The sequence below is a fragment of the Accipiter gentilis genome, chromosome 1 (genome assembly GCF_929443795.1).
Source record: "Accipiter gentilis chromosome 1, bAccGen1.1, whole genome shotgun sequence".
Classification (NCBI taxonomy): domain Eukaryota; kingdom Metazoa; phylum Chordata; class Aves; order Accipitriformes; family Accipitridae; genus Astur; species Astur gentilis.
This window is the reverse complement of record NC_064880.1, coordinates 3,022,202-3,034,897: the sequence shown is the minus strand read 5'-3', so window position 1 is coordinate 3,034,897 and position 12,696 is coordinate 3,022,202. Positions and strand designations below refer to the sequence as shown.

Genomic DNA, 12,696 nt, shown 5'->3' with positions numbered 1-12,696 from the left:
CACAGTTGCATTGCTCTAACAAAAGCAAACTTTAACATCAAGATATGCTTCAGGTAGAGCATGCGATAAGCTACAGAATGCTGTAAGCCACCCCCCTCTGAGCCTCTTACATGGACTGGAATACACTGTATTAGCCCAAAGGGCAAGCTACAATGAATAGACCCATTTTCACACTAAAAGACCCAGAAAAGAACATGGTGAACAACAGAACTCCTGTGCGATAAACTGCACAAAGACTACCATTGAAATGAGGTATACGTGAAGGCTGTAATCTGATGCAAAGCCCAACAGAATAAATAGGAAACTCCCATGAACCTGAATAGTCAGGAAGGAATGTAGATCAACACCACTGTGTGGTCTCCTCCCTCTGTGCTGGCAGTAGCAGCGTGAAACCCTTGGTCTCTCCTAGGCATCTCCGGCAAGCGAAAGCACCAACTCTCCATCCAGGGAGCACTCTTTAACTGAAACCCTTGGTCTCTCCTAGGCATCTCCAGCAAGCGAAAGCACCACCTCTCCATCCAGGGAGCATTCTTTAACACGCAGCAGATGGTGAGTACGTGAAACCAGACTCCTCCCTTACCTTCAGTATCTTGTGCTGGGAACTGAGGGCCCCGTATCTGTTCATAGAATCTTGCTGGAAAGAAAAAGATTCAACAGTGCCGTTAGATCCCAGAAAAACTTAAGGCAGGGAGAAACACACACACGAGCACCTGCCCAGCCACTGCACCAACAAAAAGTTCCCACTGCCCCTTCACGCACACAGGCACACGCACGGTAACTGGGAACAAGCCTACCAAGGTGGTGACCAGCAGAACATGCAGCCTGAACCTGGCTGGAAGAGAACCCCTTTGAAACAACCTAGCCACCAGCTAATTAATTGCACTCTCTTGATTCACAGTCAGAGCAGATTTCCCCAGTCTTCAGTTGTTTTTCTAGGACAGGCCCAGTGCTGAAAGGGCTTTGCACAGTAAACCCCCCCCCAAAGCAGGCTGAGCGCTCTTCGCAGCAGCTGAGGGGGAGGCAGACAGCACCAGAACTAAGGCTTTCGCCTACATGCACAAATTGCACCATTTAACAAAAAAAATTAATCGCTAAGCAATTGAGTAAGCCTAAAGCAAACTCCTGTAACTAGGTACAGCTACCAAACTAAGCTCAACAGACACAAACCAGCAGCAAAGAGGGATTTACATGTGTGCACAGAAGGCTCTGTACCAGTTTAACAAATCTGCTTACGCCTTGCTAAGGGTCACGGTCTTCCCCGTTGTCCACAGGGTACCATTCTTCACTGTAGCCCCAGCACCTCAACGCAGCAGGTGTGAAAGCCACCAGCCACTCGTGCTCAAAGGCTAAGTCCCCACAGCAGTAGTGGCACCTGAGAGGGAACATGCTGCAGCATCTCCCGTTACATGCAGTTTTACCAATATCTGCTGGGATCTCTGTTTGGGTAGCTTAAAGCAATGTGGCTGAGACGCTAAGCAGCACCACGGAAGTGCAAACTAACCACCATGCAGAGATTTCCACTACAACCCACAATTTAACTTACATGATAAATACTCGACATGGTATGAAATATTACCCGCAAATGAGCACAAACCGCAAGGGAGCTGCCCAGCCATGGAGTATTCAGATATTCATCCATGAGTTTCCTTCTGTAACAGGATGACATTCACCCAGAGATAAGCAGGCTAAAAGCAATTCCTCTTCTCCAGCATCTCATCAGCAGATGCTCTGAGAAAGGAATAAAACCAGCCTTATAACTTCACATGAACGGGACAGACTGTAACCCAGGGATGCATTTCTTTCTAACGCTCACTGAAAAGTCCTTCTTTTCCCTGCCGATTGAGAAGTCCACAGGCTAGTGGAAATCATTTGACAGTCCCTGGAGACAGAAAACAATGGATATGCTTTCCCCAACAACACCATGGCCTTTCTTCTCCATGTTCCCTGTGGTATGCCTTGCATTCAATTTCCCCAGGACTCTTCTGTACCGTGAAACAGCAACTCCCTTTTCAGACTGCAGCACAGGACTCCCTGCTACACCGGGAGCTGACAATCAGGTCATCTACTCTGCGATCACACATGGGAGAATAGGCAGAACGGCTCTAGCACAACAATCTTTCCCTAAAATGAAATAAATCCTTACACAAGGCCAACAGCCTTGCAAGGTGGAGTCAGCCAAAGTTCATCTTGCACCATACACACTCCTAGTCTTTCATGCCTTCCAGACAGCGGCACTGGCCTCATGACTGTGCTGGTACTGGAAAAATCTTTACCATTATTACACACACACTCTGAGGAATGAACCATACCTACCTTCTCCTTATTGAGAGCTTCCTGAGCTTCTAACTTATACACTAAAAAATCTAGAAATGGAAGAAGAGAAGACAATTTAATGAGCTGGAATTGAACAAGGATCTGCTTTAGATTTTGGTGGGGGAGGGAAGAAGGGAATCAGCCCCTTGCTGAGCAAAAGGCTGCAACTCCACAAGCTGGAATGCAGATGCTGCTAGGAGACTCTACTCAATACTCTCAGAAGGATGGTGGTATTTTCCATGAGAGCTGTCCACCCATCTAATCTGGCCCAAATGTCCTTCCTTTCCCATTCTATAGGCAAGTGCGTTGGTGACTTCCTACTTCAGCACACAAACAGCTACATTTTGATGTCACTGAAGCCGTGTAAGGATTTGGGGTGCTCTGAAATGAGAGATGACTCTGGAAAAGAGAAATCAAAGCTTCGGTGAGACCAAAAGGAACTTATCTGCTGATCTCATGTGCACCACCTTCTTAAAATGGGAAGGTCCCGTGACGAGATAACGTTTATTAGGATGCTTCATTTTCTCAGTCGGTCCCCACCAAATAAATGAAAGAGGCAGAAATGCATTTTCTCCCTTAGCTATGTAGCCACATAGCTACAGCCAAACCTGAATGCTGTCTGTCAGCATTTCCAGAAACACAGTGCATGTAGGGGTAAGGAATAATGATTATTTACTCCACATACCAGTTTTGAAGATAAAAACCAAGCTATTAAGTTGCCAACAACAATCAGGTGCAAAGGGGTCTGACATCCAAGCACACTACTCCACTGAAAGGTACCTGAGCTAATCCATTAGCTTTCTCCTTCCTGTTGTATTTCATGGTCTTAAAATATCCTGCAGGTATCTACTTTCGTACATCAACTTTAAAGGATCTGATCAGTCTGTATTGTCTGTGTAGTGGACATGGAGTGCAGTGATGCTAATATTATTAAGCACCTGTAGACCTCAGCATCTTCAGATCGCCTTTATAAGAAAGTTTATGTATTTCCAGGAAAAAGCATGGTCTAGTGCCAGGTTTAGCTATCACTTCAAGTGCTCAAGCACCACCTCATGGGTACTGTTACCCACAGATCAGACTCAGAACATATATAGGAATATGAGAGAACAGAACCCACCTCCCAGCACCTTTTGCCCATGGGCATTGGACAAGTCAGTTAACTATTCTCTAAGTACAAACCAGGGATGAGTCTCACCTGGGGGACATTCAGTAACATCCACACGTGGGCCCTGAAGGCAGAAAACACTTGGGGTACAACACACACATCTCCCCACAGGACAGCTGGAGGGCTGGCCGGCCACCACTATGCCATCCATGCAAAAGACTCACCTTCCTTCGTCTTCTTGTGTTCCCCTCGCTCCTTCTGCAAGGATCGTTCTAGCCGGGATCTGTGCTCATACACAACTACAGAAGCAGAAAGAGGCAAAGCATGAGATAAACCCTGAAATTTCTTCCCACGTATTCTTTCCCCCAACACAGGCTTCTCGCAGGTCATGCAACCAGGGGCACAAGCGGACCTTAAATTCTGCCATGGACTGGGCCAGCAAGTGCCCAAGAGAGCAGACTTGGGCAAAAAAGCCTTTCCTGTTTCCAATGGCCTGCATCACCCTGGGTTTCTGGGCTTAGGCACACAGTAGCTCACAGGTAAAATCCAGACCAAGCAAATCAACAGTCCTGAAATACATGCAGATATCCAATGTCCTAAACAATGAAAGGGTCAGGTCCAGCTACAAGCTGTTTGCACTTTGTCAACTGTGAAAAGATAAGGTCTAGAGCAGGGTGGGACAGCTGGACTGGAGACAATGGATATTCCTGGTATGACACACCAGTCTGTCATCCTGTGAGTATTTGCACTCAGGTTTTGCTTTGGAGTCTAAGCTGCAAAGCCCAAGAGCTGGCTTTACTGGCCAGTGGCTAAACTGTATATTTGAGGGCCAAGCCCACTACCAGGCTCAAGGTAGCCAGAGCCCTCCAGGTCATCTGTTCTGTAAAAGCATCAGCAGCATGCGGGGGAGACATTTTTCTCCCCTTCCACAACCCAACCATTAACTGGCCCTCAGGCCACTAAGGAAAAGTGAGCCAAGCAGCTCTCTCTCCCATTTACACACAAAAAAGCATCTGTACTCTGCACAGGAGCCGAGAAGGGAGAGGGACGAGGCTGCTTCAGGGATGAGGCTGCTTCATACAGCAGCCACATGACAAATGAAAGTGCCAGAGAAGCTTCTTGATGGATGGCGATTTTAATCCACTCTGATGTCTGAATGCTAACCAAGAGCTTTCCCTGAGTCACAGCACTCAGCTGCAATAAGGCTCCTCCATCCCTTCTGCACAGAGACAGCCACCATGCCAGAATGGCACTGGGCAGCAATTCGGGGGGGGGGCAGGAGGGCAATAAAAGAAACTTGCTTCCAGACGCAGTATCTTTGGGGGCAAATCGTGCCGTGATGCGCACTCTCTGGGAGAATGAACAAAGTGGGATGATATTTGCATGCATAAAACAGCGCTAACCCCTTCCTTGCAAGTCTGACACCTCTGTAGCCCCTGAAGGAAAACAAACAAAACCCCAAAGAAAACCACTTTTTTTTGCTGCCTCACCCACCTCTCCCCAGGCAGGGAATTCAAGTCACCCAGTTCTTCGGAACTCCACAGAACTCACAGCCTCCCTATGCCTCACCTCTTCCTTCTGCATTGCAAAATGGCAACTATTCTTGCATTTTGAGGCTGTGTCTTCCTCACAGCAGGTCTCCTAATTACACTAAGCGCATGGAAGACTGTAATTTCACCAGGCAGCAAAGCACTGCTGCCATGACCATTCTTCAAGAGCTTTTTAATCAAATTTGGGCATTCAAGGGATGCGTTCCTCACCCTTATGAGCCACATCCCCCTGCAACTTTATGCAGAGCAGACCTGAGAGTACAGTCTAACTTTATCCAGCCTCTTAAAAAGCCTGGTTCACTATTGGGTATTTCTCTTCTGCTAGGTCACAACAAATCCAAGGCTGGTGGCTTTATCAGGACCCTCACAATGACTGGTGTTTTTCTTCCCACCTGGAAATGCCCTTCCCGCACCGAAAAAGAACCTCCACATGGTTTAACTCCATGCTTTTTAAGCCAAGCTCATGACATTGGCTAGGTCCAAGCTTGGGATTTTTGCGATACTTTGGTTTACCAGTAGTGGATCTGTTAATATTTACAGTGATCTCCAGCAATAGCTGAGTGCCTGAGCAAATCGTGGGAAAAAGAAGAAGCGATACATGAAGCCAGGCATAGTAAAGTGTTGAATCCTAAGGGGTTTGCCGATTGTGGTACAACTGCTTCATAAGCCTTCTGGGGGCACTAGCCCAGCTAGCCAGGTAGGCAACCAGCCTAGATACTGAGGGTAGCTGGAGCTGAGGCTCTGGCTTCAAGACACAAACTGAATCCAAACATGCCCGTATCCCGTTGTCCCCCCTGGAGCAACTTCAGTGCCTCCAGGCAGTGACTTTTCCTATACTGAAATGCAGGCTTCAGCAGGACAAGACAGACGAGTTGGCTTTTCCTGGACGAGACTGGTCTTAGACACTGCAGGTACAGGGACTAGGTTTTAGGGTCTGCCAGCCTGGGCTCATCATGTGCCAGCTCTGTCCCACCCCCGATTGAGAAGCCATTCCCCAGGCATACATTCGGATCCAAGCTCTCTGCCCTGACCCACCTAATTCCCTCTGTCACTTCTGAACTCCCTCAGGGAGCAGGAAGGGCCAGTGTCCTAGGTCAGGAATTCCTAATGTCACCAGCCACGCTATCTCCTTCCTTCTCTTTGTTACCTTCCCTGGTTAACAAAGGCAGACATCCCAATGGCAAAGATGCTTCCCCCAGGCTGGGTCACTTCATTAATATTTTCCTCTGGAGTGAGGAAACTACCATATTCTCCAAACCATTACAGCAGAAATATTTGTTTTCCCTTTGGGAGGACTTTTTCCCCCGCTGAGCACATTGGTAAGCAGCAAGCCCATCACCGCAGCTGTCCAAGTGTCTACTTCATGACAGCTTTATTTTTAGAAACACTTTTCCCACCAGACTGCTCAGATATCACCCTGAGGGCTTCCCCAGCCCAGCTAAGCACACAAGAGGCTGTGGGTGCTTCTTCACTACATGCTAAAAAGCCTTGTTCGACGAAATTGTCATCTTGAGAACATCAGCCGCTTCCCAAAACATTTGCGAGCTCTGGGCACTCATGCTTCTGCCACGAGCATCTCGCTTTCTTGCAGTCTCATCTAGCGGAGCACCTGAGGACAAGTCTTTGGTGCAATGGGAACCTCACACCGGCAATGAAAAGTCACGGCTGCTGGACTACTAGGGATGCCCAGCAATTCACAGGCTTTACAGTGCCCTTTCAGGTACTCTGAGCTTCCAGTCTGCATCTGCCTCAGTGGTTCTGGGCTTGGAGGAATTCCTCACGTTGGAGTTTCTCCTGTAGGCATTTCATTTTGTTTACTAGTAACCTGAGTACACTGAAAGAAAACAGAATCTATGACCAGGGTTAGAAACTCAGCCCACACAGGCAGGTCACCCACCTCTCCAGGTCCCTGCAGCTGAAGAACCCGGGGCAACGGGGGCAGCGACCAGCCCCGCTGACAGCACAGCTCTGCTCCATCACCCAGAACAGCAAAGTGCACCGGGTACCACAGGAGGCAAGTTGAACAGCTACAGCCTCACTCCAAAAAGCCAAGCGCTCTCAGCACAGGACCCGGCAAGTAAATAACTATTTTGTGTAGAAAAAGTCTGCTTAGATGACCCCAAGTTACCAGGTGCTATTGATCTCACGTAGTAAATGGGAAACTAAAGCACAGGAAAGCATCAATAGCAATAGGCTTGTGCTAACACCCATAACCACAAATCCTAGTGCAAGCACCACAAAGCAGACGAGTCTTCAGGAACAGCTCCATATCATAGACTGCTTATTCAGAAATTTAAGACAAAATCCAGCTCTCCCGACACTTTTTTAAATAAGGAAGATAAGCTGAAGTAACGTCCAGTGACTAGACAAAAAAAGTTGTACTCTCTCCTGCCATTCCTCCAGGTCTCCAGAGCCCAGAAAAGGTGGATTCAGCTTTACACAAAGGAGCAAGTGCTGCATAAAGTAGTCTCGCTACTGATCTTTGAAGTGGAATACAGCAACAACTTAACAGACCAAAATGGCACAGTACAGCTTCAGAGGACAGGAAGCCAGGAAGTCTTTTAACAATTTGCAACTACAGGAGAGAATGGAGGGTGGTCAGTGTCTAAATCCAGGCTGGAATTCAGCCAGAACTCAGCACTAAAAGCACTGTCACCTGCTGCCAAATGAGCTAAAATGCAGAACTTGAACTGCTGAAACAATGAAATCCCTTCCAGTGCCTTGCCTTTGGGAAAGAACAGGTCAGGCCTTCCACAGACTCATTCTCATTTTAAAGGACCAGAGGAAACAGGGTGATCGTGTGAAGGGGTTGCCTCGCATACCCCAGAGTACCAAGATAAACATCTGCCAGGAAGAGTTTAAGAGATCCATAAAGGGAGAGTGATTCCAGTCTTGCCAATAGTCCCAGGTTTTACTCTCCTGTTCAAGTGGATTCATTTTACCGTGCCTGGGAAAGCCACGAGTGCACGCTAGCTCCCTGCTTTCATGGAGCAAGGCAGCAGAGGCATCAAATTTGCTGCTCTGGTTCTGCAAAAACTACACACGTTGCATAGTTCATTAGGCCATTTCTATGCCAATAGCACATTCTGTGGAAAGAGTCATCATACTGCCCGTGGCTCACAGCTCCAAGCAGCTCTCAGCACACAGAGATCAACACTAACTTCCAGACTGTACCATGCTCCTTCCTCTCTCATCACCCAGAAAAAGCTTTTTTCTCTGTTGCTCTCCTTTTTAGGGCCATCAGATATTCCTGCCAGTCTCCATCCAGTCACATCACAACTAATCCCCCATGGCACCAGTCGCTCAGGCTCAAGAATCATCCAGAGCAAGAACAAAAGCCAGACTCATCATACCCCCTCCCTGATCCAGAGAGATGGCAAAGGAAAGGCAGATTGGGTAAAAGACACGCGATGGTGAGGACACGAGTGCTGCATTCTCATGCTGAGCAGCTGGAGAAAATTCCTCCATCCCAGACACCAGTTTGATGTGCCATTGTCAGGCCACATCAGGAATGTCAGACAAGTGGATGGTACTATAAATGCACCCTTCCTCCCCATCTGTTCCAAAAGTGCTGTTAGTGAACTCACCAAAATAAAATCTCTCTGGTTTCACTCAGAACCTCCAGGCAGCAGCATGCTCCTACATATACAGGCACGCACCTACGGAAAATGGGAGGTGGCAAAGCAACACTCCACTTAAAGCCACCTGCTACATAACTCAGCATGGCACGTGTGTGGGGTGGGGGCCGAGACAGAACAGATTCATCTGAAGTGCACGCCAGGTCACAGCTTGCCAGACTGTGTCTCTAATCCCCTCTGAGCCTCGTGACACAGCACCAGAGTCCCCCACATCACAGCCTGCAAGGAAGAGCCCAGTATTTGGCGAGGTGTCTCCATGCACCTTCAGACACACCTCTAACCTCACGCAGCAGAAACAGAAGAGAAGGAGGGACAGAAAAGCCAAGCAGATTTTCCTCCTGGCTTCCAGCTGGGCCACAATACAGAAAGAGGGTCTACTGGGTCACAGCAAACAACTACCTCTGCGGCAGCAGCAGCAAGAGCTGGCCAGGACAAGGGGAACTAACCACCAGGCAAGAGGTTGGACAGGGTCACACGCACAACAATACCTCCCTTTCTTCTTCTCACACAATATGTTTTACCCTACAGCAAAGTCAGCAGCTGCTTTGCTCTTATTTTAAAAGAGTAGATGAGATCTGTTTCCCTGCAGGCAGCCAGTACCCCCTGTACCATGTGCAGTTCCCAGCTCTCCCAGCACATGGAACAGGCAGTGCCGGTTTCAAGACAGCTTCGCTCCCTCCTCCACTTGCTTTTCCCTTTCATTCAAGTCTTTGCCCAGCCCTACACTTTCAAGCTTTATTTACAGAGGCTACCAGAAGCACTGACCATATATTGTACTTGGATATAAGATGGGTAAGAAATACTTGATAGCTGAAAGGAGACACCTGAAGCACTAAACGGTACTGAATTCCACCTCACCTAACACATCCTCCTTTTGTAGAGCTGGAAGGACAGAAATCAGATGCAGAAGACGTGGCAATTGAAGTCATTCAACAAGCCGGCAGAGGGGCAGGGATAGAGCCCAGATTCCCAACTCTCCGGTGTCCAGTACCAAAGCACCGCAGGGAGCAGCGCTGGAAGACCACAGCACGAGAGCCACGGCCATCCGTGCAAGACACCCCTGCACTTTAAGACTTCCATGAACATGGCTCCCATCTGCCAGTCGCTAGGCTTCTCCCACCAGCCAAATCCAAAAAGAAGCGTTGCCTTTGTTAAAATTGTTGGACAAGTAAGTGTCTTCTCAAAATAAAAAGGGTATCCATGGCAACAACTGTGTTTAGGCATGGGAGGACTGACAGAGGGTTAGAAACCCCAGCAACAGGCTACAGCTCTGCTATTCAAACATATTTGGGTGGAAAAACTATTATGAGCCCTTCTCAGTTGTTTGCTTGAGCCTGCTGTTCCCCAAACTGGGGTTCCCTGAGGCTACCACTGTCTCATTCTCTGAAGAACCAGCCCCTCTCTCCAAGAGAAGCAAGAGATACTGACACACCAGAAAGGAATGTGGGCTCGCTTCTGCCCTGCTGATCTTTACATCTCAGAAACACAGGATGCAGGTGGAAATCTCTGTGGCTGGGAGCGTACAATACATTAGGAACCATAACTGTTTCACTGCCTTGCGATAGAGTAAGAATAAATGGAAACAAAACATAATAGCAGTGAACCTATACACACACTAGATCTATTCACAAGACTGTTTTTTTAAAGCATGTTTCCTTGAGAGACAAACAAAACACATACACCACACTCTGCTTTCCCAGTTTACAGGTTGGAATACACAGCCCTGAGCACAAGCAGCCTATGTACAACGTTACATTTGCATCACAACACTGCACGCAAAAACACCGGAAAAGATTTAACCCTAAAAGGCACATATGTTGGAGTCACAGATCTGCAGAATTCCCCAGCAATAGAGGCTACAGAAACAACGTCACTGGATATGTCAACAGACGTCATAACAGATAGCCCGTATTTGATTTTAGCCTGAGGAAGAGCTCTGGATGTAAACACTATAATCTAAACCCACTTGCTAGAAGAGGAGGTGTTAAGTGAATCTCTTGACCTTGAGTCACTAGAACGACAGGCAAACAATATTTGGTCCACATAAAATTCATTCTGTGGGCACTCCAGAACCAACCCGTCCCCCAGTCTTACACACACAACTGCTGGCTACCGAAGAGTGGATTCCCACCAAACCTCTCTACAGGGAGCTCAGCAAATCCCTCTAAAGACTCCAAATCTAGTGACAGGTGCTGGAAACACAGCTTTGGCAGATGCAGTAAGGCTAGAATGATAGACTAGACAAAGAAGATAAGAGTTCAGCAATGGAGTAGTGTGCTCTCAAGCCTTCCTTACCGAGATCTCACCATAGGCTAAATGTCATTCTCCCACAGTTTGAAATTTATGTAAGGAGGACAAATGAGGGGGGAAAGGGGCAGGAAGAATATACACATTATGCTTGTCTTCCCGTCTTCTGGCAGCTCTTGCCAAAGGAACCAAGTGCTGGTCAGCAGGCTCAGAAAAACCAATTCTTTCTCCTCCTCCCCCCATTTTAGGGAGCTCTCCGCCGCAGCATCCATCAGCCCCAAACACGCTGGCAAGACTTTTCCAGTCACAGATCAATCTCTTGAGAAGATGATAGGTTTGTTGCCTTGCAAAGGCAACGGGCAGTAGACAAACTTTACTAAAGGACCCTTTGCCTCTCTGTTCACTTTCCGGACAGACGCTCCTGCAGGCTGGAGAGTGGTTCCACATCTCGGAGCCTGCCCAACCAGCCTCTGTAAGTCCTGTTTGCATTTTTTACTGCTTCGCATTTAGAATGACATAGGACTAGTCTTTACGGCCAAAGGGAACTACAGGGAGAAGAAATGGAATAGATGTGACGCAGCTGAACTCACCAATCCAGCACACTCCGTTCCCCTCGCTGCTGGGAGCAGCAATTCAGATTCAAGGCTATTCTAATTCTAGACAGCAACGCGGAGGGAGGAGAGGGGGGAGAAAAGAAGCGACAACATCTTCTCAGAGCTCTTTAAAGCCAAAAGCTGAACCTCGCTCCGCAAAGGCACCCCGCTTGTGGCTGGGCTGTGCGGCAAAAACACCAGCAGGTAATAATATTGGGAGAGAGGGAAGTTGAGCGTGTGTTGCGCACACACAGACAGAGCAGGTCACTCACCTTGGAGCTGGGCAGACAGCGCTTCTTGCTGCTGTTTGTATTTCTGGGCCAGGGCTTCAGCGTTCCGCACCTTTTGCTGCAAGTGGTTGTACATGAAAACTCCCGAACCCAAACATGCCACGGTCACCAGGCAAAAGCCGGTCTGCAGAAGCCCTTTCTGCCTCCTCGAACACATCCCAGTCCCCATGATGGGGGCCGAAGCAAAACGATGTAGCGCTCTGCCTCTCCGGGCGTTGCTAAAGCATCGGATTCTCCCCCCCACCACCACCCAACAGCCCCTTTCCTCCGCAAATTCGCAGATCCCTCTGCGAGACGCGATCAAAGTCTCGCCTCCTCTCCTTTCCAGCCCTCAGAGAAGCCGAAGAAGCTCCGGCAACGTTTTATTCCTCGTCGCCCATCGCCGAGAAGCGCAGCGCGACCCCCGTGTCCCGGAGGAAAAACCGAGGGACCGGCAGCTCCATCCCGCAGCTCCGGGGGACCGGCCCGGCACACGGGGCTCGATCCGGGTTGCCTGGGCGGAGGGGAACCGGCGGAGGGGAGAGACGAGAAAGACGACGAGGAGGAGGAGGAGGAGGAGGAAAACTTTTGCTTCCCATGTGCTGCAGTGGAGGGCGGGGGGGGCGGGGGGGGGGAAAGGGGTACGGCCGCCTTTGGCTCTTCCCACCTCCCTCTCTGGAGCACCGACCGGAAAAAATAAGCCGGCGGGACGAGAAACCCTTCTTCTCCCTCCTCCGGTTTCCCCCGCCGGCGATCCGCCGCTCTCCCAAAAGGAAACGCCGGTCCCGGAGCCGGGAAACGGGCCAGGAAACCGGCGGCGGCATCCAGGCTGCGGCGGCGGCGAGTCCGCCCTCCGCGGCGGGAGGGGGGAACCGGAGCCCCGGGGGGACCGGAGCTGCCGTCCGGGGGGATTTTTCCCAAGGGAAGCCGCTACCCCCGCTGCCCAAGCCCAAGCCCGATACGGGGCGAGAGCCCGGGGAC

At 49.3% G+C, this 12,696-nt stretch overlaps 1 protein-coding gene across 2 annotated transcripts in view; it reads right to left on the bottom strand.

Annotated features, from left to right (window-relative positions):
• Positions 1-12,466, bottom strand: part of LOC126045154 (Golgi integral membrane protein 4-like) — a 35,649-nt gene extending 23,183 nt beyond the window's left edge. The window contains exons 1-4 of one of the 2 annotated variants that reach the window (XM_049815873.1): positions 11,719-12,466; positions 3,643-3,717; positions 2,314-2,363; positions 581-634 (exon numbers count right to left, since the gene is read on the bottom strand). In XM_049815873.1, the coding sequence (XP_049671830.1) occupies positions 581-634; positions 2,314-2,363; positions 3,643-3,717; positions 11,719-11,905 (366 nt within the window). In that variant the 5' untranslated portion in view covers positions 11,906-12,466. The remainder of the gene's footprint in view (positions 1-580; positions 635-2,313; positions 2,364-3,642; positions 3,718-11,718) is intronic. The other variant, XM_049815866.1, reaches the window with a different exon arrangement.
• Positions 12,467-12,696: the final 230 nt, after the last annotated feature.